Source organism: Dermacentor variabilis, chromosome 9 (assembly GCF_050947875.1).
Source record: "Dermacentor variabilis isolate Ectoservices chromosome 9, ASM5094787v1, whole genome shotgun sequence".
NCBI lineage: Eukaryota > Metazoa > Arthropoda > Arachnida > Ixodida > Ixodidae > Dermacentor > Dermacentor variabilis.
The window spans coordinates 101,214,868-101,239,852 of NC_134576.1; the positions used below are offsets into that span (position 1 = coordinate 101,214,868).

The 24,985-nt window shown below is 50.0% G+C and overlaps 1 protein-coding gene across 1 annotated transcript in view; it reads left to right on the plus strand.

The window, feature by feature from the left end:
- The window catches only part of LOC142558474 (lysosomal alpha-mannosidase-like), a 64,013-nt gene extending 39,730 nt beyond the window's left edge, over window positions 1-24,283 (plus strand). The window contains exons 18-23 of the mRNA XM_075670606.1: window positions 13,226-13,441; window positions 16,502-16,620; window positions 18,664-18,783; window positions 19,389-19,461; window positions 19,930-20,016; window positions 24,044-24,283. Coding sequence (XP_075526721.1) covers window positions 13,226-13,441; window positions 16,502-16,620; window positions 18,664-18,783; window positions 19,389-19,461; window positions 19,930-20,016; window positions 24,044-24,283 — 855 coding nt within the window. The remainder of the gene's footprint in view (window positions 1-13,225; window positions 13,442-16,501; window positions 16,621-18,663; window positions 18,784-19,388; window positions 19,462-19,929; window positions 20,017-24,043) is intronic.
- The last annotated feature ends 702 nt before the right edge of the window (window positions 24,284-24,985 follow it).

Genomic DNA, 24,985 nt, shown 5'->3' on the forward strand with positions numbered 1-24,985 from the left:
AACGTCGCTCAAACGTGCGACTCTCAAAGCTTGCGACCCTCTCGGCAACTAAACAATATCCTGTGTGTGTGTGTGTGTGGAAACGAGTGCGCCAACAGTCTTCTTGCCGCTGAGTGTGTCTGTCGTGTAGCGATTACACGATGACTGCTGTGTCTTGTGGTTCAATGCTACGAGCCAGTGCAACTGTCGTGACATGATGAAGAGGTGGTATGGATCGTGTCAGCGTCTCCTCGATCGTGTTCGGGCTGCCAGCGCGATCTGATCTCGCGGCACACCAGCATCAAGCGTAGTGTGTGCGCGTGTGTGAATGCGGTTGACTGTTCTCGTAAACCGTGCGACGTCGCCGCCTAAACTCGAATCATGAAGCGCATTGTTGTGTTTATCCCTTTTCGCCTCCGTGCACCGCTAAAGCCCCGTAAGAATTAGAGGGCCCTTATACGAAACACACGCGGATTGGCCCAGCTATTACTGGACTGTGTTTTGCTGGCAATCCGTGTATCGCTTGTGGCGTTTTTCTTATGATCATTTGCAGTTGTGTATTTTTCATCAGTAAAATGGCATTGCCGACTACAGAAACATCTTCGAGTGTAAGGGAAACTTGGAAGGAACGAGCTCGCAGCTGTGTGCTTTGATATACTGTATTACGCTTTATTATTTGACGGCCAGTAGCTGTGGCTATGCAGTATTCGTTTTTAAAAGCAGATTAATGCAGGCACTTAGCAATATATTTATTCACATATGCAATGCACAAAATATGATTAGGATATTGGAAATTACTTTTTGAACATGTTGTAAAGCGCAGTTAACAACGCGCGCACAAACACAGGAAAGTGTAAAAGTAGAATTCGCTGCTTCATTTTTTTTATCGCACGTAACGGAATGCGGATACTCGTCAGCGAGTTAATGCGTTTCTGCCCCACTATTTACTTGCATGCTAGGTCATACTGCACTTGCTAAGTCAAGGGGCTCGTAATGCACTAAAATCAGTAATCTCCACAAACTTCGGCCGTCAACATTCATGCGCGCGAATGAAATAATACTGCAGCTCTGCACACACAGGTGTATACTTTCTCTCGCACCTTCGTATCGCTCTACGTTACTTTCCTCGCATAGTCGTGCAGTTACCGACGGTTCAGTCTTTCCGTCCATTTCTATGCAACCACAATTACCTTCTGGTTAGGTTTTGTTTGCTGCGCGGGATGTAAAATAACTTATTGTCGTCCTCCATCTGATCTCGGCACCCATCCGCACAGCAACAAGGCATTTCGGTCCTTCGCATCCTAGGTCATACCGATCTATTCAGCGGGCTCACAGTGAACTAAAATAAATAATCTCCACAAACTTCGGCCCTCAGCATTCAAGCACGCGAGTGAAATACTATCACCGCTCGACACACGCACGTGAATACTTTCTATCGCACCTTTGTATCGTTGTATGTTACTTGCCTCGCATGGTCGTGCTGTTACCGACGGTTCAAAGTCCGTCCGTCCAATTCTGTGTAACCATACTTTTCGTCTGGTTAGGTCCCGGTTGCCGCGCGCGATGCAAAATAACTTCTTGCCATCCTTCGTCCCGTTTCGGCAACCAACCGCACAGCAACAAGGCATTTCGGCCCTCCCGGAACGACATTATCGCAGCGATATGCATAGCACAACAGGCGAAACGCGCGCACTTCGCCCGGCGCGTAGGAACTTTCATGGCGGCAAAGGGGCGGAGCAAGGTCACATGTCACCGTTCAGCCTATCGCAGGCGTTGTCGGCTGGATCAAAGCCTGTCGGTACTTTTAAATGATTGAGGGACTTTAGTGGTGCGTACTCGTGGTGTACCACAACGCGGGAGTTAAAGAAAGCAGTCGGCATCACTTTGACATTGCTGCACACATGGTGGGCCTTCTTCAGTCTTCGTGATGTGGAATGCTTGCACTGTGACGACTGGGATTTGGTTTCAGGGTCGGACCCGAACATCCAAGACTCGTCACTAAGTGATTATGGTGTTCATGAAGTCGGGGTCACTGTTTGTGGAATCCGGCATGTCCTGTGAGACTTCGACACGAAGTTGTTTTTGCTCCACCGTGATGTTGCGTTTCGCCTGCGACACGTGGTTTTGCCGGCGCGACTGCGGCGGGGCGGCAGACATTTTGGCCCGATCGTCGTCGCCGCAACGCTCCCCGCCAGGTGTTTCCAGGCGCGACTGCGGCGATGCGACCGCAAAGGATCACCCTCTCCTTCCAGTCATTGTGCCTGAACCAGGCGATGCGACAGCAGGGGCACCCTCTCCTTCCAGTCATTGTGCCCGAACCAGGCGATGCGAAAGCAGGGATCACCCTCTCATTACAGTCATTGTGCCCGATCGGCAGCGCTACGACAGTGTGCGTCACCATTAGCCCATTGTACATTCACGTGCTCGTCTATTGAGGGGTTCCTTCTTGCCCTCAACTGCGAGAGTATAAAAACAGCTGCCCCCGGACGCCAAAAGGAGGGCTCCGATTTCTTCTGTTGAGTAAAGTGCTCTCCCGTCTCTCTACTTCGGTCAACCTGACCGCCAACTCTTTGCGATGTTAAAATAAACAAGTTGTTTTGTTGTTACCAGTCGACTCATGCTTTGCCGGGACCTTCGGATGCTTCCAGTTGTACCCCAGGCCGCCAGGCCAACGCTACCCTTGGGGCTTGCGACCCAGGTACAACCACGGGCGTCAGCGCCGAGTTCCCAACAACCGATCGCACCAGCGGTGCGATCAAAACATCTGGTTGGCAGCGGTGAGATCGCCTCCGACTTCAAACAACTGTCTGCCAGCGGTGAGATCGCGACAACGGAGGCCAGTTAGCACAGGCCGAGGTTGTCTACCTCGGTCACGTGATTGGTCAGGGTCGTCGCCGCCCCTCTGAAATAAAAGTGGCCGCTGTGCGAGACTTTCCGCAACCGCGCACCAAGACCGATATTCGGTCGTTCTTGGGTGTCGCCGGCTACTATCAGAGGTACATCCCTAGGTACTCTGATATCGCGGCTCCCCTGACGGATGCTCTAAGAAAGACAGAGCCTCAAACAGTCGTCTGGGACGAGACAAAGGAAAGAGCTTTTAGCGCCCTAAAGAGTGCCCTAACAAACCAGCCTGTGCTACGATCGCCAGACTATACAAAAGGGTTCATTGTTCAGTGCGATGCTAGTGAGCGAGGCATGGGCGTTGTACTGTGCCAACGGGAAAATGGAGAAGTAGAACACCCCGTCCTGTATGCTAGTCGTAAGCTGACCAGTCGTGAGCAGGCGTATAGCGCCACCGAGAAAGAGTGTGCGTGTCTCGTGTGGGCCGTTCAGAAATTGTCATGCTATCTAGCCGGCTCGAGGTTTATCATTGAGACGGATCACTGCCCTCTCCAATGGCTGCAGACCATCTCTCCCAAAAATGGCCGCCTCCTGCGCTGGAGCCTCGCTTTACAACAATATTCCTTTGAGGTGCGTTACAAAAAGGGGAGTCTCAACGGTAACGCCGATGGCTTAAGTCGAAGCCCCTAACGTAGGAATCAGCCTCAAAATTGTTGGTTACTGATGTTTTTCTTCCTGAGGCAGGATTTTTTTTAACATATTGCTTTTGTTTAGTGTTTCAAAGTGATGATATGCTTTCTAGTGCAATTTTTCAATTTGTGGACGCGTTCTGAGTGATGCTAGACTACTGTAAGGAACTAGGCAGTGGTATAAAAAGGGGAAAGAGCCTGGCAGGGCTTAGTGAGGGTTGTGCCGTGCTTGCTGACTGAGCGGTTGAGTTTCAGCGTAGTTCTAACGCTTGCCGGGAACGAGAACAAAAATGTGAACTCTCCCGAAGTCACTTTGCAGTGTCCCGTGCGAACCTGAACGAGAGAACGAGGCCTTCTCTGTGCGCTGCGCTCAAGAAACGTCGAGGGACGCCCCACTTCGGTTATGAGCATCATCGAGCGACATCCCTCCGGACAGCGGATGCAGTCCCCTGTCCATCGGGATCTCCTTCCCCCGGCGGGGCGGTCTGTTGCGTTTCGCCTGCGACACGTGGTTTTGCCGGCGCGACTGCGGCGGGGCGGCAGACATTTTGGCCCGATCGTCGTCGCCGCAACGCTCCCCGCCAGGTGTTTCCAGGCGCGACTGCGGCGATGCGACCGCAAAGGATCACCCTCTCCTTCCAGTCATTGTGCCTGAACCAGGCGATGCGACAGCAGGGGCACCCTCTCCTTCCAGTCATTGTGCCCGAACCAGGCGAGGCGAAAGCAGGGATCACCCTCTCATTACAGTCATTGTGCCCGACCGGCAGCGCTACGACAGTGTGCGTCACCATTAGCCCATTGTACATTCACGTGCTCGTCTATTGAGGGGTTCCTTCTTGCCCTCAACTGCGAGAGTATAAAAACAGCTGCCCCCGGACGCCAAAAGGAGGGCTCCGATTTCTTCTGTTGAGTAAAGTGCTCTCCCGTCTCTCTACTTCGGTCAACCTGACCGCCAACTCTTTGCGATGTTAAAATAAACAAGTTGTTTTGTTGTTACCAGTCGACTCATGCTTTGCCGGGACCTTCGGATGCTTCCAGTTGTACCCCAGGCCGCCAGGCCAACGCTACCCTTGGGGCTTGCGACCCAGGTACAACCACGGGCGTCAGCGCCGAGTTCCCAACAACCGATCGCACCAGCGGTGTGATCAAAACAGTGAGCAGTTTCGGCATGAATTTCCCTGCAACTCTATTCATGGCCAAATCTTCGGTAAAAATGGAATGTGCAGAAAAAGTGCTGATTCCCACCTCTCCCGCAATTTCTCGGATAGTCACACGACGGTCCCGCGTCATCACAGCGTTCACTTCGGTAATGACGTGGTCATTTCGGCATGTTGATGGCCGACCGGAGTGTGGATCGCTGTCCACCGATGTGCGGCCGTCTTTAAATCGGTTGTACCGTTCTTCAATCTGTGTGCTGCTCATAGCATCGTCACCGAAAGCCGTCTGAGTCTTCCGAATGACTTCCACTTGGCTCTCGCCCAGTTTCTGGCAAAATTTCATGCAGTAGCGCTGCTGCATTGCCTCCGCCATTTACCTCGCAATAAAAAACTGACGAGAGCACTGCGCACTACCTCACTCAAACGCTGCGTCCCAGCGACTGACGCTGTCGGCAGTCGGGAAAAAATTCGTGCATGCGCACGAAGGTTCAAGGTCGGCTTATGCAAGCGCGCTTGTTTCATATTCATCAGGTGTTCGCAATACAAAAAAAAGGTCGGATACTTTAACAGACCTTGCATACGACACCCATATTTGCACATAAACATGACTGTTTTTTGACGTAAATGTTTACGCAGCAATATTCACGTAAAGTAGCTATGCAAAGCTGTTGTCCAGCAATGTTGTGTAATCATGTCGCGTGGCGTTCGTGCGTTGGGCGTTACACAACAGCTGACAAAGTGTCGTGGTGCTGCCGTCGTCCTAGTGTCCTCATCTCGTCACGCCACCGTCGCTATCAGCGTCCCTGAGGCTATAAGTTTAGCTGCCTGTCTTGCAAATTCCGTAATTCTCCATTATTGTTATGTTCTACGGCGCTTGGAATTTTGTTAAACTGAAGCTTACTTTGCGCATGCGTTCGTGATCGTGGCTGCTGGGTGATGCGACTATCTCGCCGAATAGGTTATACTTAAAGAAAAAAATATTAATCACGTGCCCGATGGAAGTATTGAACCTCACTCACCCAGCTAAGCAGCTCTAACCATTAGGCCGCAATCGAACGCATACGTTTACCGTGAAAAGAGAGAGACAAAAGGGAAGGAAAGGCAGGGAGGTTAGCCAGTTTAAATACCGGCTGGCTTCCCTGTGCTGGGGAAAGGGGTAAAAGGAATAAAAGGAGAAAGAAGAGAGAAAAAAAAACAAGAAAAATTCACGTAGTAACGCGATGTCACGCGCAACAATAGTTAAAGGCAGTCGCACAATTCACAGGCCCTTAAGAACTTCAGCAAAGCTCTTAAGGCCTTGAGTGCCGAAACCCGTCTTGACCAGTGTCCGAGAACTTTCTCTTCTGTGAAGGGGCAATTGTCCAGTTTTCCGAGCGCGGTCACGAGCACCTTTCTTGGCACATTGTAACGAGGACAGTCACAGAGGAGGTGCTCAATCATCTCCTCGCAGCCCCAGGTGTCGCAAGCAGGGCTGTAGGCCATTCCAACGCGCAAAGAATAGGAATTCGTGGATGCCACGCCGAGTCATAGGCGGCACAGAAGTGTTGCTTCCGCTCGTGGCAACCCTGGTGGAAGACGGAGTTGCACACTTGGATGCAATCTGTGAAGACGTGCGTTCGTGAATTCACTGGTGTTCCACAGAGTTTGCGTAAGCTCGCGTGCGAGGGAGAGAAGACTTGTGGCTGTATCTGTGGGCACCATCGTGGGCCGACCGGGCAGCGTCATCCGCACTGTGATTTCCCGAAATTCTGCAGTGACCCGCTATTCACTGGTAGATGATGTGTCCCTTGTCGGTTGCGAATTGGTGGAGTAGTCGGATGTCTGCGACTAATTGCACAATTAGGTCCGTGGTTGAAAGGAAACAGCAGACTATGGAGAGCTTCCTTTGAATCACAAAAGATGGACCGTGAATGTGGTGATTTGGGACCAATAAACTCCAGAGCAGCACGGATAGCTGCGAGTTCTGCAGCCGTCGATGATGTAACGTGAGACGACTTACCGTGAAAAACGCCATCTGGCTCTTTGAGATCAGCGCCGGGTGTGTCGCATTGCGTAGCACGGATCGGTTGCGTAGCCCGCTCCAGTTTCGTTTACGCGAAGGACGTAAGAATGAAATTGGGAAATTTATAGACTTTTTATTACTCGCTTCACGAAAGCTTCCCTTCATTTAAAATCCAAGATGTACGTTGGATCTGTTTCTTTTTGCGTTTTTTTCATCCTACTCTTTCCGATGCCTTTCTCTCAGTCATTCCCGTCTGCGTACGCATATCATTGTGGAGACCGCCACAAGCACACACACACACGAGAAGCCAACAAACACTGACACCAACGACAACATAGGGGAAATTACTTGTGCTTAATAAATGAAATAAAGAAACGATAAATGAATGGAAATTAAAGTGGATGAAAAAACAACTTGCCGCAGGTGGGAACCGAACCCACCAACCTTCGCATTTCCTCTCTCTTCTCCTTTATATATATATATATATATATATATTATCGTGGTACAACGCGGACAGAAGACAAAGACAGGGAGACGTTCAAGAACAACAGGACAACCTGTTCAAAAACATACGGAACCGAGGCACGCCTTCTTCGTCCTCTCCCAAATCTCAGCCACCCACTAGACGGAGTCCGTTATTACCCCCATCGTCGTTGTCTTCTAAGTAGAATATACGCGTCATTTGTCCCTCCCTAAAAGAGCATCGCCCCGATGCTAAACCAGAAATGTCACTCGGGGATGTAAGAGTCTCTCGCATAGTTATTCGCTCCCATACGGCTTCATGCGGACAACGTGCACAAGTTCAGGACAATGCGTGCGACGCCGCGTACAACTGGCACTATCGGGGACGACCTCGTACGTGACATCACTGAGTCGGCGCAATACTCGATATGGTCCGAAGTATCGTCTTAACAGCTCCTCGGGGAGGCCTCGTTTCTGTATGGGAGTTCAAACCCACACTCTGTCGCCGACGTCATAGATGACCATTCGATGGTTAAGATCATAGCGCCCTGCGTCGTAGTCTTGCTGCTGGCAGATCCGAAAGCGTGCGAGCTGCCGAGCCTCTTCTGTGCGTTGCGTAAACACATCGACGTCCTTATGAGTGTCGTCAAAGTAGCGCGGAAGCATTGCATCCAACATCGTTCGTACATCCCGTCCGTGAACAAGGGTGAACGGAGTCATGCGCGTTGTCTCTTGTTTCGCAGTGTTGTATGCAAAGGTGATATAAGGTAGGATGTCGTCCCAATTTTTCTGTTCAACATCCACGTTCATTGAGAGCAGGTCTTCAGTTGTTTTGTTTAGGCGTTCTGTTAATCCGTTGGTTTGTGGATGGTAGGCGGTTGACTTGCGATGAGACGTTCCACTTAGCAGCAAGACGTGATCTAACAGTGCAGCCGTGAATGCGGTTCCTCGGTCTGTTATTACGACGGTTGGTGCACCGCGTCGCAGAACAACGTGCTCAATGAAAAGGCGCGCCACCTCGGCTTCTCTGGATTGCCTTTATTTCAGCGTAACGTGTAAGATAGTCGGCTGCGATGATAACAAAGCCATTCCCTGTAGTATAAGTAGGAAGTGGGCCCAATATATCCATTCCGATTTGGTCAAATGGTCTTCGAGGAACCTGGACGGGTTGGAGGAGGCCGGCTGGTTTCGACGGAGGCGACTTGCGCCTCTGGCAGTCGAGGCAAGTGCGAACGCGATGTTTCACGGTGGTGGTAAGTCTCGGCCAGTAGTACCTATGCTGCACTCTGGCCAGCGTTCTCATGTAGCCTAAGTGACCAGAAGTCACCTCGTTGTGACAGGCTTCAAGTACTTCGGTAGGAAGAGCTGCAGGAATGACGAGCAGATAGGAGGACCCGGTTGAAGAAAAGTTTCGTTTGTAAAGTACTTTCGCCCGCAAACAAAACAACAGTCCTCTTGCGAAAACTCTAGGCGGCTTCGCAGATCTGCCCTCTAAGTAATTGATCAGTTCGAGCAACTCAGGGTCGTCCCGTTGTTGTTGCGCGATGGTGGATGTGTCCAGAACACAAAGAAATGCTGAGTCTTCTTCGGTTGGAGCAGACGACTCTATCGGCGATCGAGACAGGCAGTCAGCATCCGTATGTCGTTTCCCCGACTTGTACTTGACAGTAATGTCAAACTCTTGCAACCGTAGGTTCCAACGCGCCAGTCGTCCCGAAGGATCTTTAAGGTTTCTCAACCAACACAGCGAATGGTCGTCGCTTATAACTGTGAAGTGGCGGCCATACAAATATGGGCGAAATTTCATAACCGCCCATACTACGGCGAGGCCTTCTTTCGCACTCGTGGAGTAATTAGCCTCTGTGCGTGATAGTGTTCTACTTGCATAGGCAAGTACTCTTTCTGTGCGCTCCTGCTGTTGCACAAGAACAGCTCCTAAGCCAACATTGATTGCATCAGTGTGGAGCAATGTAGGAGTGGTCTCATCAAAGTGAGCAAGCACTGGAGGTGTCTGGAAGCGTTCCCGCAAGTCGTTGAATGCACCTTGCTCTTCGTCGCCCCATACAAAAACAACGTCGTCTCTCGTCAGGCGAGTTAACGGCGACGCAATATGAGCGAAGTCTGCAACAAACCGCCGGTAATAGGCACAGAGGCCTAGGAAGCGCCTGACAGCCTTTTTATTGGATGGTACGGGAAACTGTGCGACGGCGGCAATTTTTTTCGCGATCCGGACGGTCACCTGCGTGCCTGACGACGTGACCAAGAAACTGTAGTTCCGCAAAGCCAAAGTGGCACTTCTCCGGTTTCAGGGTAAGGCCGGCGGACCGGATGGCCTGCAGAACCGCTTCAAGCCGTTCCAGATGTTCTTGAAATGTTGTGAAGAACACGATGACGTCGTCGAGGTGCACTATGCAGGTTTTCACTTCAGACCTGAAAGCACAGTGTCCATGAGCCGTTGGAACGTAGCAGGAGCAGAGCACAAGCCGATCGTATAGGCCATCTGGTGTCACAAAAGCAGTTTTTTCATGCTCTCTCGAGTCTACCTAGATTTGCCAACATCCGCTTTTTAAATCCATTGATGAGAAGTAACGTGCGTGTCGAAGCCTGTCGAGTGAATCGTCTATACGGGGAAGCGGGCAGACATCTTTCTTTGTCACCTGATTTAGTTTTCGGTAGTCCACACAGAAACGCAAACTGCCGTCCTTTTTCTTGACTAGAACTACAGGAGGTGCCCAGGGATTCCTAGGAGGTGGGCACCTCTGGGCCCAGGAGGTGCCCAGAGGTGCCCAGGGCCCAGAGGTGCCCCATTGAAGGTTGGATCACTTCGTCTTTAAGCATTTTTGTCACTTGATGTTGTACGGCTGCACGTTCTCTGGGAGCAGCACGATAAGGGTCTTGGTGAATTAGTCTTGCCGCATCCCCTGTAATTATTCGTTGCTTTGTTAGAGGTGTCCGATCGACGCTGGACGTCGACGCAAAGCAGTCGCTGAATTTGGCCAGTAGCGTAAGAAGCCGTTGTAGTTCGTGTGGCGACAAAGCAGTGCTGACGTCAAGTACAGGCGCTGGGTCTTGCGTGGCGTTTCTTCGAGTAGTGAACAGCAGCCGCGGACAACGGCAACACCGTCAAAATAAGCCACAGCCGTGCCCTTTGGAAGGCGACGTCGCTCTGTGCCAAAATTTGTTAGCAACAGGTTCGTGCGCCCTTCGGTGACATTTACGATTCCTCGTGCGACCGAGATACCATGAGTGAGCAACAACGTGGTTATTTGGTCGGCAACGCCTTCGCAATCAAACGGTACGTCCAGTGGCGTAGCTAGGTCGTCTGGCACCCGGGGCCCATAGGTCTTCTGTCACCCCCCTCCCCGGGTGTAGCTGGCGGAAAGAGGGGTGTCTTCAGACGCGTATGACACCCCCCCTCTCTCTGGCCCCTTGCACCCGGGGCCCACGGCCCCCCGGCCCCCCCTGTTGCTACGCCGCTGGGTACGTCACATGCTACCGAAACAAGGGTACATTATCGAGGTGGGATGACAACGTCGTCTTCTGTTAGACGAAAGGAGTGGTGTTGCGGCGATAAGCAGTAGAGTAAACCAGAACTCTCATAAAACGTCACCATGCGATCCGGGATGCTAATTACGGTGCCATTTTCTTTCAGAAAATCCATTCCAATAATCAAATCTTTACAGCACACAGGCAGAACGATGAAAGCGGCCACGAAAGAAGAATCGCCGATATAAATTCTAGAAGTACATCTTCCAGTAGGGATCAGTAGTTGACCGCCTGCCGTCCTTATGTGAGGTCCCGTCCATGGCGTCTTTACTTTCTTCAGGCGGAGGACGAGTTCCTGACTCATTATCGAGAAGTCGGCACCAGTGTCGACTAGCGTTGTCACTGGCTGTCCGTCCACAAACATATCAGTGTCGGCGCTCACAATTTCTTCAGTGTTTATCGGCTTCACAGCGTTTTGCAGCGGGAGTGTTGGGGGCTTTTTATTGTCTTGCGGGGGGGCCTGCAACCTTACCCCCCCCCCCCGAGGTACCCGTCTTCAGTTTCCCCGGCGTGGGCTGGGCGACCTTCGTCCTCGGAGTTCAGCAAAAGTACGTCCAGCAGGTGAAGCCATCTGACGCGGAGAGGTTGGAGAACGCTACCGACGGCCGAAATCGAACCTATCGTTGGGCACGGATTCGTCATTCGGGTGAGCCCTTCGGTTCCCGAAAAGTAGCGTCGTCGCGGCGTAGTATGGAATCGTCATTTGCACGTCGACCGTAAGACCACGCACGATGAGGTCGAAATGACGTGTCGCGATGCCAGCAATTGCGCGAAATATGGCCGGCACCTCCGCAGTGAAAGCAAAGTGGTCGCCTATCAATGGTGCGCCATACGTCGGTGTTCCGAAATTGCGGCCGTCTCGTAGCGTAGTTTTGCGGCTTTGACCAAGGGGCGGTGAACGACGGCTGCTGGTGTGACTGTAGCGGCATAACGGGTGCGTGCCTCGAAGCGTCCTCTTGCGGCGGCGACCAAGGAGCTGCTGTTGAAGGCTGGTGGTACGGCGGTGTGCTTGTGGCGGGTGGTCGACATCGGACAGCGGCGGCGTAAGTCATGGGACTCTGGTGATCTTGAAAATCGGCTGCTGGGAACGCCTGCCTGATTTCGTCGTGCACCACTTCAGCGATTGATGCTACAGGTCTATCCAACGTCGGTGTCAGAATCTTTTCCACTTCCTCTCTGACAGGCTCTCTGATCAATTCACGCAAGGAATTCTGATACTCGGCAGTCCCTGCGGCGGCATCGATTGCATTGCTGGTGGACAGTCGATCGTACTGCCTGCACCGTTGATGAAGGGCCCGCTCAACAGCCGTAGCCTGTTTGATAAAGTCAGCGACGGTGACTGGTGGATTCCGTACAAGCCCCACGAACAACTGCTCTTTTACACCTCGCATGAGGTAGCACAACGTCCTATCTTCGGTCATGTTCGGGTCGGCTCTACGAAAGAGGCGGGCCATGTCCTCGGCCAACATTGTGACCGACTCATTAGGTTGTTGCACCCGTAGCTCCATCATCTGCTGGGCACGGTCGCGTCGGTCGGCACTCGCAAAAGTATCCGTGATTTTCTGATGAAAGTCATTCCATGTCGTTAGGCTAGCTTCGCGGTTTTCGTACCAGGTACGGCCACTGTCGTTAAGGCCGAAATAGACGTGGGAAAGCTTTTGCTGCTCAGTCCACTGGTTAATCTGTGCGACGCGTTCATACTTGTCAAGCCAGTCTTCAATGTCGTCGAAGACTGCACCGCGATAGCGATTGGGAACCAGTGGATGCAGAACGGTTACTTTTTGTGGTCTGGGAAACCGGCTGCATTGGGGTGCTTGCGGTGAGCTGGTTTCGGCCATTACGAGATGTATGGTGCTGCCGGAGAGAGGTGGTTGAAGAGGGGAAAACTCCGGGGCAAGGCCTAGCAGTCGGCGACTGAAGCGATGCACGGGTGTCGTAACTGGTGACAATGCCTCCGGGCTAGATGAACGACTCCCAGTGTGTGTGTGTGTGTGTGTGTGTGTGTGTGTGTGTGTGTGTGTGTGTGTGCGTGTGCGTGTGCGTGTGCGTGTGTGTGTGTGTGTGTGTGTGTGTGTGTGTGTGTGTGTGTGTGTGTGTGTGTGTGTGTTGTATATTGCAGTTTCATACAAAGCTCCTTCTCACTGTCCCCAGCTTGCACGTCATCAGGCTATGCCCGCAGTTTGTAGCAGAAAGGAACGTGCTGGTTAACAACCTACAGAAGAGGGGTTTTCCACACGCGAGTTTTGAAGACTTAGTGCTCTTCGAAGCACCCGCAGTAGTCGGGGAGGCAGTTGCGCGACTGTTATTTTTTTCTTCGAGACGCGGAGTTGATCAACATTTGGTGACGTAACCCTTGCTAACAACGAATGCGACGTCATAGCATGCCGCGTCCAAGCTCGCCTGCAGCAACACCGCCACCTTATGGATGTCTTTTTTTCTCTTTCTCTATTCGCTTGGTTGGCCGTCACAACTCTCTCTAGCGCAGCGACATTTCTTTTTCGTTATCCTTTCATTCACGGCAGCTCACCACATGATCCTCGTCGTTGCAGAGGTACCGCGTCGAAATAGAGCCCGGCACGAGCCTGGTATCCACAGTGGTTCTGCGGAAGCCCCAGACGTCCGTCAAGCTCCGCCAGTCGTTCGGTGCCTACGCGTTCAGCGAAAATACCGCGCCCGATCATGTGCGCCCACCAGGCCACTACGTGTTTAGCGCATACAGTGAAGCTCGGACTATGGGCGACCAGGTCATACACCGCGTGGTCAAGGTAAGCTTGTTGACTTGGTCATGCTGAGACTGCTCAGGGTCACCATTCCCGAGGTCAAGGTCGTGCTTAACCCACTCATAGACTCAAGGACGGGCTGCGTGCTCCACTGAGAGCTGCAAAAATTTTTAAATTGAGTCGGATGTGAGATCAGTTGAGCGTGATGATAAACTGTGGGCCGCGCAAAAAAGAAACAGAAGGGGAAAGAACGGGGACAATCAAGCACGTTTGCCCAACACAAGAAGATGTACCCTTTCGGTGCATATTTCTGCGATGTATTTACCGTAAACGTCTTTGACGCTGCGCTGCCAGTGTAGTTTCACGTGACGAACAGAAAGCATGAATGAGCGTGACGCAGCTTTCCTGAGGGTAAAGCAAGCGCCATTATCAAACAATGATGGCGATAGTTATTTATCGTGTTTTACCAACTAGACCAAACCTTTACGCAACTAAACGCTCTCCCTAAAGGTGTACCCAGGTCTTCATTTGTTTTCAGATTGCCCGAGTTCTAATTCATTCGCTGTAGTATTTCTGCCAGCGTCGCTCAGTATTCGCGCACGATGCAGATCTGGCGCCAGCGTTCAAAGAAGAAAGGTAGTTATGGTAACTCCTCGTTGTGGGAGTAAACAGCCTGTCCTATATTAAACTTTGTTTTCGCGAGTTATGTTCGCTTTTAATACAAGGCGCGTTGACTGTTGTACTCAAGTACAGCAGCTGTACTCTGTTGTGAGGGCTACGAAAACTCTTGAACATGAGTTAGGCATGGCAGTTGAGTAACTCTCGAAAGTAAGCTGATGCAGTTACTCCCAGCTAAAGGAGTTCTAGCACTCTCTCTCTTGCAGTTCAGTGTGCGCTCCGCATTTCTCGACGCGTCTGCGAGGCATTGTTGCAGTTGGTGGCACCCAACGATATCATTTGGAGCGCGATAGGCTGCAGTATAAGGCCGTATATATAATCCCATGATCACATGATCACATGATCACATGATCAGAAGGTTGAATCACATGATCCAGCACGGAAACAGGTCAAATAATAAAAAGACGGTGCAACGTCTGACAATACGATCTACGGTGCTTGGTTGCTAGCATTTAACAACAGAGCTAACGTTGTCTGGGGAACCCGATATAATTCATGCGACAACTAACGACTTTGGGAACTGCTTAGACCACTGCCTGTCGGATCATGTTACTGTACGTTTACAAGCATGTAAAGTTCTTCAGGCACTAGAAATGAAGCACTTTGAAAAAATTGGCATTTTGGAAAGGTTTTGCTTCTTTTTTAAATAAATAACTCGGCAGGTAAAGGGTTAAAGATACGTGAACTCGAAGAAAATAAGTCTAGCCGCAACGCCGAACATTAGTTGCCTCGCTTTATTGACAGCCTCAGGCACTACAACAACATATTTTACGTTTGCACACCTGCTTAGCTACGAAAAGGGACAAAATGCACGCGTCTTTGGTGTTACACAGCACTCATAATGCACGACTAAACGAATGAAAATTAACGGGTGACCTAAAGATATCACGGCGAACCTTAACTAATTCGCGAGCAGGCAGCTTCAGGCTCAGGTGGCGAACGAAATAGTACGCTGTGCCAAGAATCTTAGTCGAACAAGGCTGGTGACCGTCGTGTGCAGTGCCTCGGAGAAACGCATGCAGCAGTACGACAACACCTGTTGCCCCGCTTTTTTGCTCGCGCCACGTCAACCTTTTAATCGCAGTTACATCACTAATGGAAAAAATTTGAGACTTAGAATTGCCCCGCACAGGGCACTACTGGTAATAAAAGCGTCTCCAGCGCTTGTCGAACGGGTGCGGCACTGCTACAGTTGATCTACGGAGGGGAGGCATGCAAGCCGCTCCTCAAACATGGAGGAGGAAGGGGAGGGCCTCCCCTTGACTTTAAGCACTGGTAAGCCATAACAATTTGTCCTCACAGATGTGCGTTCTTTGCAGCCAATGAAGCTCTGCTTGAGTAGGTTAGGTTGGGTTAGGTTGGGTTATGTTAGGTTTGCTTAGGTTAGGTTTCATTTCATTGCGACAGTACTCAAGTGCTCGAAGCCGCTTTCGTCGAGCGCACTGTCTACTGAGCTGTCGTGAGCAACAACAGGGCTGGACAGTCACTGCAATGTCTTGCACTCCACACACACTCGGAAGGCAGTGGTATTTGTGCTTATATTTCGGAGGCCAAAACAAGCAATAGTGTAGTATATGAGGATAACATTGTGTGCATCGCACTGTAATTGTTCTCGACAAAATGACGATGTATTTCCATGCAGTTCTTCGTTTCCGTGCTCGGAAAGCGGCTTCGGTGGCACATAGGAGGCGTACGTGAAAGTGATCATTATAAGACTCAAGCACGGCACACACTTACGATAGAGGATGCTCCGAGATTAAGGTTGTTGGAGGAATACCACATCGAAAACATCGACCCCTTCAACACCAATAGCGGCGTCGTGGCGACAGAGCCGCGTAGTTTACACAGTGGCCCACAGTATTCAAAGGCGCCAAGTGTCCTATGCGCACTGCAAACGCACAAAGAAAACGAGATTGCTCAAATCTCGTAGGTGCCACTGCGTCATCTGTAGCTCGTGACATTAGTTGTAGTAAAAATTTTGGTCTCAAATCCCACTTGAAGGTCCCCCCGACGGGACACACGAAACGAGTCACCGAGCGTTTAATAACCATGAAGCCTTTAACACAGCAACCGTTTTCTCACCAGCAGCCTAAATAGTGATTTTTTTTTAAAAAAAGCTGAATTAAAAAAGAAAGATGTAAGCAGACTTCAAATTTTGAATCATTTCAAATGCGACGCTGCGGAGATGTCGTGCTAGTGAACGGCGCACACAAAAAAAAAAATGTAGCTGCTTTTCACAAAACAAACAAAAAGAAGATGTGCCAACATTATCCAATTCAAATATACTTATATATTAAATGTTTACCCGCTGCGAAGACAGGATTTCTGAGGGACAATATCGGTCTGTCCAAACCGCTTCCGAACAGCAAGCATTTGAGAGTTATTGCACGGCCCACTTGCTGCACTTTCTTCTTCCATGTCTCACAGGGGCCCGTAGTGCAAGAGATTCACCAGATCTTCAACGGCTACATTTCGCAAGTGATATCGCTGCATAGAAACAGTCCGTTCATCGAGTTCACCTGGACCGTGGGGCCTTTGACAACGCTGTAAGGGTTATCACGCCTTGCGCCTCTTGAGATCGACCGGCCTGTGCGAACGCCTTTAATTGGAACACCTTTCCTATTACCTGTTCCTGACCTTTCTTTTTCCTTTTTTTTCTCTCTTTGCCTTCTTTCCAACCAGTGTATCACCCTCCGCAGTGTAGGGTAACAAACCGGAAACTCGCATCTGGTTAACCTCCCTGCTTTTCCCTCTCTGTCTCTCTCTCTTACTATGCCTTGTGAGCACCGCATATAGCGCGTGCGACGTTCAATACTTCGTGATTACGAACCTATTTAAGAATGAAATATTGTCCTTCGGTTCAGTATACATCTGCCTAAAGAAATAAGTGTATATACGTCGCGCTTAGGACCATGTTTATTTATTCTTACTTTTTATATTTTTCATTTCTATTCTAATCCCACTGAATGCTCTTCCTGAAAGGTGTTATTGGCTCACATAACTGCGCTTGTATTTACACCCTAAAGGTGTCAGCATGCGACAAGCTTATTTACGCCCCTTCGTGTGTGTAAAATTGTTTACTGTACGGACGAATTCGGCCTGCGTTCAGAAAACTTTTCTACGTAAGTGCCGTTGGCGATTGCTTATCGGCCCGGCGATCGTATCCTTACCACAATCGTCACTATCATGCCTTGCAGGGTGCTGGGCGCCCGTGAAAGAGAAAAAGTGTTCGAACGCGGAGTCATCTGTAGTAAATACGGGCCTACGACATCGAGAGCTATGGTTTGGTCACAGCCGGCACTCGCACGGTCTACCAGCGGTCGCACGGTACCATGTGGCATCTTCTGGCACAGGAGGCTGGGATAATTAGCACAATTAAGCGCCTTGCAACGCCTGTGGTGGCGAATAAACTGCAGAAAACCTTCTAAGCTACACTCCGTTCCTCGAAGATGAAGGCCCTGCACTCTGCGCCGTTCTAAACGAGCTAGACTGAATACCTTTCTGCCTGAACAAAATCTAGGGATCGTTGTCTCGCACACCACAGCTGCAGGAGTACACAGAAGACGCGGCTGCGATACCCGAAGCCAACCGGACTGAGCGACCGTCTGTGACACAGGTCTAAGAATTCAATTACCTCAGTGACTCCCAGTCGAGTGCACATCAACTCGGAATCTTCTATTTTTCTCTCTATTTTCTTCTCCGTTTTTCCCGTACTCTCACTGCAGCTTAGCCAACCGGACTCCCTTATGTCTCATCTTCCCCCCTTTCATTTATTGTTTTCTCCCCCTCCCTTTATTTGGCGCATTCCGGAACAAAGACATTAGCGTAATCCCTTCATGAATCTTTAGGGATCCGTAATTTATGGGTGACAAATACTAAAGCAAGTTTCGTGCAGTAACATTTGTTTTGCTCGTCGTATATCAATTATATCAATTATATGGACACGCCAGATCAATTTTCGCTGTTGCTGTCGCAGTCGCTGGGATATACGATACGAAATCCAAATGCGATAGGAATGAGGGGCGCAGTGGCCGCATGCTGCGCGCTTGATGGCAGGCGTGCGAGGGCGAGAGTCACGTGATCGACTGCGCGTTAGGGAAGGAGAGCACGCGGCTTCTCCTCTAGTGCGGCCGTGGCTGCGCGTGGCTGTCGGTGGAGCCGAGGCTGGGCTCATGCGCGCCTGCCTGCGCGCCGTATCTCGGAGGCAATACGCGGCGGGTGCAAATTGTAAGGGCTTGTCGTGATGACTCGTGGCTTCATTCGAGCTGTTTTTCTGCGCTTAGAAATTGAAGCTTCGGAAACTCCGCGAGGCGAGCGGCAGCGCGAATAATTCTCTTCTCGCTGCCTGGGGCTCCTCACCGCCCCAGCGTTGTGAAAGCGAGCGCTCGCAGTCATCGAGTGCGATGTCTTCGTGCTTGTCTCGGCGGACGTGAGATCACGCTTGTTTGGTTAGAAAGCGAATGTTTACTGCAATGCATACAGCCTACACCAGTACGGCGCTCACTTCGAGTAAATGTATGATACTTAGCTATAGATATCGGGGCTTCATCTTTCGGTCGAAACTACAACGGTTTTTTTTTCTTTTTCAGCATGGATAGCGCGGGCTGGACTAAGAAAACCGGCTGCGACGTAGTCAGCCAGTTTGAGAGCAACCTCAACAGCTCGGAATTTTACACGGACAGCAACGGCTGGAAGAACATGCGCCGCATGTGAGTGTCTCGCACGACGTCCGGTGTCCAGCCACTTCTTTCTGGCAACCCTCACAATACATGCATTGGATAGAAAGTCTGTGCAAATTCTGTTAATCTATTTCTGTGACGTCTCACGAATATGTGTAGGCTGTCGCGCTGTCATGCACAAAGCTTTTTTTTTCTTTAACGGGCCTTCTATGCGAGTGAAACTAATTGAAGGTTCTTAGCGACCACTCAAAAGAAGCTTTCAACAATGATGTGTTAAGTTTAATTATCGGCTTGCGACAATTTAAATACCTATAATTTATATAGTTACGGCAAATATGTCGATGCCAGCTTTTGGGAAGCATAGAAAACACTATAAATTTAACCCACAACATAACCGTTACTGACAGCATTCATCCCAACAGTCTGAGTACAATACTTTTGTATGTTTCAGTCGTCTACGACTTGCTAGGTTCTAGAGACAGCACTAAAAATAACATTGCGCTTTCTACTAAGCCTAACTCATAAAGTAATAACTGACAATGGGTTGTTCCAGTAGCGACATTATTTTGCTTTTATGAGTCGAAGAAATCAAATTTCTCAATTTCTCAAATCAAATTATATCCGCTGCCCCGCAGAAGGACGCAGCAACCATACACGCTGCCGATTCCGTCCAACTACTATCCCGTCACATCGTGGATATACATCAAGGTACGTTTAAACTATGACACCCTTCTTCCACCCTCTCCCACTAATACCCAAACCAAAAAGATCAAAAATCCGGGGCCTTACGCGCAAGATTGACGATCTGATTAGGAGGCGTGTCGTAGTAGAACACCCCGCACTCATTCTCACTACCTGGGGTCTTTCAACGTGCACTTTAACCAAGGTAAACGAACATTTCTTTTGCATTTTTCTATCTTCGAAATGCGGCCGCCTCTGTCGAGATCGAGCTTAGCAGCGCAACGCCATATCCACTTGGCTACCAGGGCTGTAGTCTTAGAATTGAGTGAAGGTAATTTATTGCAGCTTTGTAAGGGAAGGGAACGCTATTAGCGTATAAGGTTTATTCTCATTTGTATCGTATACTATGTAATAAAGCAGCACCGCGTCAGCTGCCTTTTGATATATGCAGTTATTCGAACCAGCAAGCTGAAGGTTATGTTTCGGCTCCCGCAGGACCGAATCAAGGGGCTTCAGATGATGGTTCTACCGGACCGTCCCCAGGGAGGCAGCAGCCTGCGCTCTGGACAGCTCGAGCTCATGGTATAACATGCTTTCCACCTACCGGTTTACGTGTCACCTAAATTGCAGCGAGTGATATCCTTTCCCAGTGCGCGGAGTTATCAGGCACAGGAGCGAAACATGCCCTCGGATGTACAAACATACTGTCACGTTGCGGAAATCAAGGAAACACACGTAAACGGGAATTTAGAAGTTCTTCAGCAAGCAACGCAACGTTACACCAAACAAGGTGGCTGCCGAGACCGATCCCACCTCGACACACTTATCAAATCGTCTCCTCTTTGTCGTTGGCACCACTCTTGGTTATAACAGAGATTTGGCTTGTCCGTTAGAGTATTGTCGCTTGAGGAATGCACGGTTAGAGGAGAGGGGCACACCAGCAATAACGCTGGTATAACGAACACTTACCACGAATAACTTAACCAGAGAGCGCACTAAACTAATACTACCGGTGACCTACCACATTCTATGATAACCTTCAGGTGCAAGTAGCCTTAGGCCAGATTTTTATAACTTGATAAAGTGTAAGCTTGGGTGAGTTCGTTTGCACAGAGCTCGTGTCCTCGTTTATTGCGCGGTGCAGACGTGTAGATCTAATGTAGCCTTGTAGCGCGAGTGCCAGGCGCGTCGTTACTCTCGACACTAGGGCTTTCGTCACTCTCGACACCGTTACTCTCGACACCCCCACTGCCATCGCCTTCTGGCGAGGGCAGCGGGGGCTCCGTGAGACGGGAGAAAATGGCCGCACTCGCGGTGCGTATTCGCACAGTGCGTTTTAAGGCGAAAGACCTTATGTGCCCCACGAAGCGGAAAGTCAGGCGTTAGCATCCTATATGGCAAGCAAATTGCCACGTGACCAAGTGATGACGTCACGTTCCCGGCGCTGGACCTGCTGCGGTGAATCCCACGGTTTTCCGAATTGGGCCAAGCCACGGCGTCCGTCCGACACCGCGGCTTTGACCACTTAGAAAACAGGTTTGACCCACGTTCGAAATTCCGACCTGACCAACTCCCTAAATGGACTGGGCCCACCCCAAAAATTTGGGTGGCCCACCGTCAAAATTGACTTTACCCAATTCGAGCACATGACCAAAGGAAAAGTATCGCGTGGAAGAGTCACAGAATGCTTTCGCATTCAATTTACTTAAGGAAATTTAAGTGCCTCTGTGACGTTTGGACGTCGTCTTGCGACATCTGCTGAGCTGTTTGTTTTATACGTGTCCTTATCGCATATGCTGAGCGGGATGTACGTACAAAGGTTATTCGTCCAGGCGGCGCTGTGCCGTCGTTGGCTGCAACAACAACCAGCGAAAGAGAAGGCAGCCCATGCAATGAGCCCTGCGACGTTCACGGAGGTACAAGGCGCTCGTTTCCTTGTGTGTGGAGTGTGTTCACTGCTCAAGTTTCTCGCGGCGCCTGAGGAGCGACACTATAGCATAGTGCCTTTAAATAGGAATGACTTCGTGCCCAGCGACCTTGCTCGGGTCGTTCAGTCGTCGTAAACTGCGCGATAATGTGCGTTCTGCCTTCCCGTGCTGAGGGCCTGCGATGACATGACAGTGCCTTTTACGAACTTTCGAAGTTCTCGGCAACATCCAGTATATTTGAGAATGCCGTACTGACAACTGAAAATTCGTAACACTATAAGATGTAGCTGTGTGGTTTTCTGGTATTTAAAATACCATATTCTATAAATAAGGGGAAAAAATCTATGACATAAGAAGCACCTCCCCCTCAGGAGGATAAGATGATGACATCGTCTGTCATGGCGCACCCTACTCTGGCCTTGTTTAACACGTCGCTGCTTGACCAAATGTAACAAGGTGACGGCACCGGCGTTGGTACTGCCGTCCGCGTCTCCGGTAACCCAGTACCGCAGTACTTTTATACGGCGGAAGTTCAAGCTCTCTGATGTCACGAAACCACCGCGTGTCGGCATTGTAAACGCTGTAAAGGCTGTACGCTGGCGCCGATTTCTGGTTAAATAAGAGTCACGACGCGGGAAGGATAGTCATGGCACTGCAGAAGCGTCCTTTCAACCTCACCTGGTGCCGCCTATTGGTACTGCATTCACTTGCACGTGAAATTACTCAATCCCCAGCTATGCCATTTCTGGCCATATTCCTGCGCGTTACACGACCAAGAGTAAAAGTTAGCTTGACGGCAGCCGTTTCTTGTTAAAAAATATTCGCGGCTGAGTACTTCTCGTATTCCAGAAATGCCATTTCATTGTACCGCACACTTTATTACAAAAATCTGCAGTAAGGGCACGCGGCGCTAGTTTGTGCAAGAGGATCTAGTATTGAGCCCTAACCAACTGAATCCGCCGTGTTAACTGAGCGGCCATGACAATGTGTTGCTATGGCGTTCCGAAAGCCATTAGAAGCGTTGTTTATTCCTGCAATTGTTAACTAGTCAGCACGTCGTGACAATGGTTGCCATGTGTTTTTCGTACGGCGCTCAAAGGCGACAATGATAAGCTCGCAATTTATTTTATTGCGATAACAATTATACGGACACTCCAGTCGCATTCGCGCCGTCGCCGTGATGTTCTCCATAAAGTTCAAGTGCGATAATACCGCGGCCGCGCGCCGTATGTTGTCGGTGCGAGTGCAAGTGACAAGGTTGGTGGCTCGACCTCGCACGCGCTAGGGAGAAAGGCGGGGAGGAAGCGCGCCGTCTTCCGTCGTGCTCAAGGAAGAAGCAGGGGGAGGCATTCTAGTCCGGCACCGGCTGAGTATACCGCGCGGCTGAGCACGGCCACGCGGGCCGTATCTTAAAAACCATCCGCGATGCGTACATAATCCAGGCACGCCGTGGGCAGGTGCTTCGTGTGCACTGCGCTTCACGCCGCATAGTTCGCGTTGAAGCGACAGGCAGCACGAAGGGCAAATTTGTTGCCTGCTGCTTCCGCCCTTCCTGACGCCAGCGTTTTGGCACCGAGTGTCCACGGTCATCGAGTGAGATGTGCTTATGTTTGCCTGTGCGTGCGTGACACCATGCTTGTAAATTAGGAAACGAATGTTTGCAAGTTTAATACAGCCCATTAAACTACTATCTTTCCTTCTTGTAGCTGTCTCTAATAGTGTGCTGTCGCAATCGATGCCAGCTTAACTCTCGATATTAGGACGCAGGGAAACAATGAAAGAAATTCCATCACAGCAGCTGTGTTTAGAAGATGCACCTTTTCGCCTATTACAAAAGTCGCTGTGAAAGCCCACCGTGACATTCTCTCTGCTTTCCTCTCAAAGCACATTTCAACACAAGTGTAGCGTCAGAGAAGCAAAAAATAGTGATATTTTGATGGTGGTAACGTACGTGGGAGGGCCGTTCTTCCCAAGATTTTTCGTAAACCCCCAATGCACGCACTTGTGCCTAAGCGTGTTGATCTTGTTCACTTTCTCACGCAACTAAGTGTGACGACGTACGTCGCTGTTTGTTTTCCTGATTGCTTGCTTGTTTGCTTGTTCTTCGCTGTTGTCAGTCGTCGTTTCGGAGGCAGAATCTATTTTTTTATTATTATTTTACAGTCAAGCAGAGGTTACCCATCTTTGTATTATTATTTTACTGTCACGCAGCGATTTACGCTATACTTTTGCGCGGCTATTTGGATTTGTCGTCGACTTCTGCCTATGTGATAAGGCCAATTACCGCAAATTTTCTGTCCCCTTTGTATTTCACATGTAATTATTGGGTAAGCAAACCTAGAACCAGCAATTCTTTACATCCTCGTTATGTAAAACATGGCACCGTAAGCGTCCTTAGGGCCGGCTATTCCAGAATTCCCAAATATAGGTATGAATAACGCGGAGAAAAACAACCAATAATATGCAAAAAAAACTTAACACGCGTTAGACACGCAAAGACGGGTCACAAGCACATGAATAGTGTCAACATACAGGCATTGGGGGCGGCTGCATGTACGATCCCGTACCTGGACAGTGGCGAAATCGGTCTATTCTCTATTCATTCTGGGACCTGCACGTGTGATTGGCAGCTGGCGAATGACGTGTTCAGTCAACGCGAAACGTGAGCATCCGTGATGCAGGTGCATCGCCGCCACAGCACCAACGACGCCCTCGGGGTAAGCGAGAGCTTGCAAGAAATGGGCGCTGACGGTGCTGGCCTGGTGGTGAAAGGCACCCACCGGCTGTTCTTGGGATCCATAGCAGAGGCGGGACCCTTGCTGCGGCCGCAGGCACTTCAGCTGGTCTACAGACCACTCCTTGTCTTCACTCCCGCCGGATGGAGGCCGAAGAAAGAAAAGGTAATCGTTCGTGCTGCGTGAAAACATCCTTTAGACTACACGCCTTCCGCTTCTATTTTAGTGTGGAGCGTAGTTTGCATCACGTCAGGCACTTGTGCGGTAGTCAGGTTCCTGTCTCGCATCGTTTTATGACTCAAACCTTGTCATTCTCGACGTGTCGCATATGATATGCTGAATTTGTTGCCTCGAGGGGCTGATTTGAGCGCGGGAAGCTAAAAGGGATACTAAAATAAAATATAAAGTCGCGATAGATCACTACATTATTCTGCTACAAGTATATCACCCTTCTTTTTTTGGGCGCTAATTTATCGATTTGTCGCGTAGGAAATTGCCGCCCATGGGTTCCGCTACTGCTCCTCAATTTCAAACTCCCGCGCCACGATCAACGAGTTGACGTAACCTCAACGCGACTCTATGCTGCTCCATGTGAATGATCAAGTGCTGACATCGCGTGAGAGTTGCCGTAGTCTACAACAGGTGGCGTCGCTTCTAATTTCCATTATCGACAAACTGTCGCTTAGCACTGTTTTCGCTGCGAATACTGAATTCCTTATCACGGATGCGTAATATTTCACTCTAGATGGAAATAATATTCTTCTTTGGCGTCCCGTTAACACAAAGCTCATAGTTGCGTTTTCGACATGATGTTGTGAAGTTTCACCAGTGGCTAGTTCGACAAATGAATTAATTATTAAATACTTTAATATATTGTATGTAACTCAA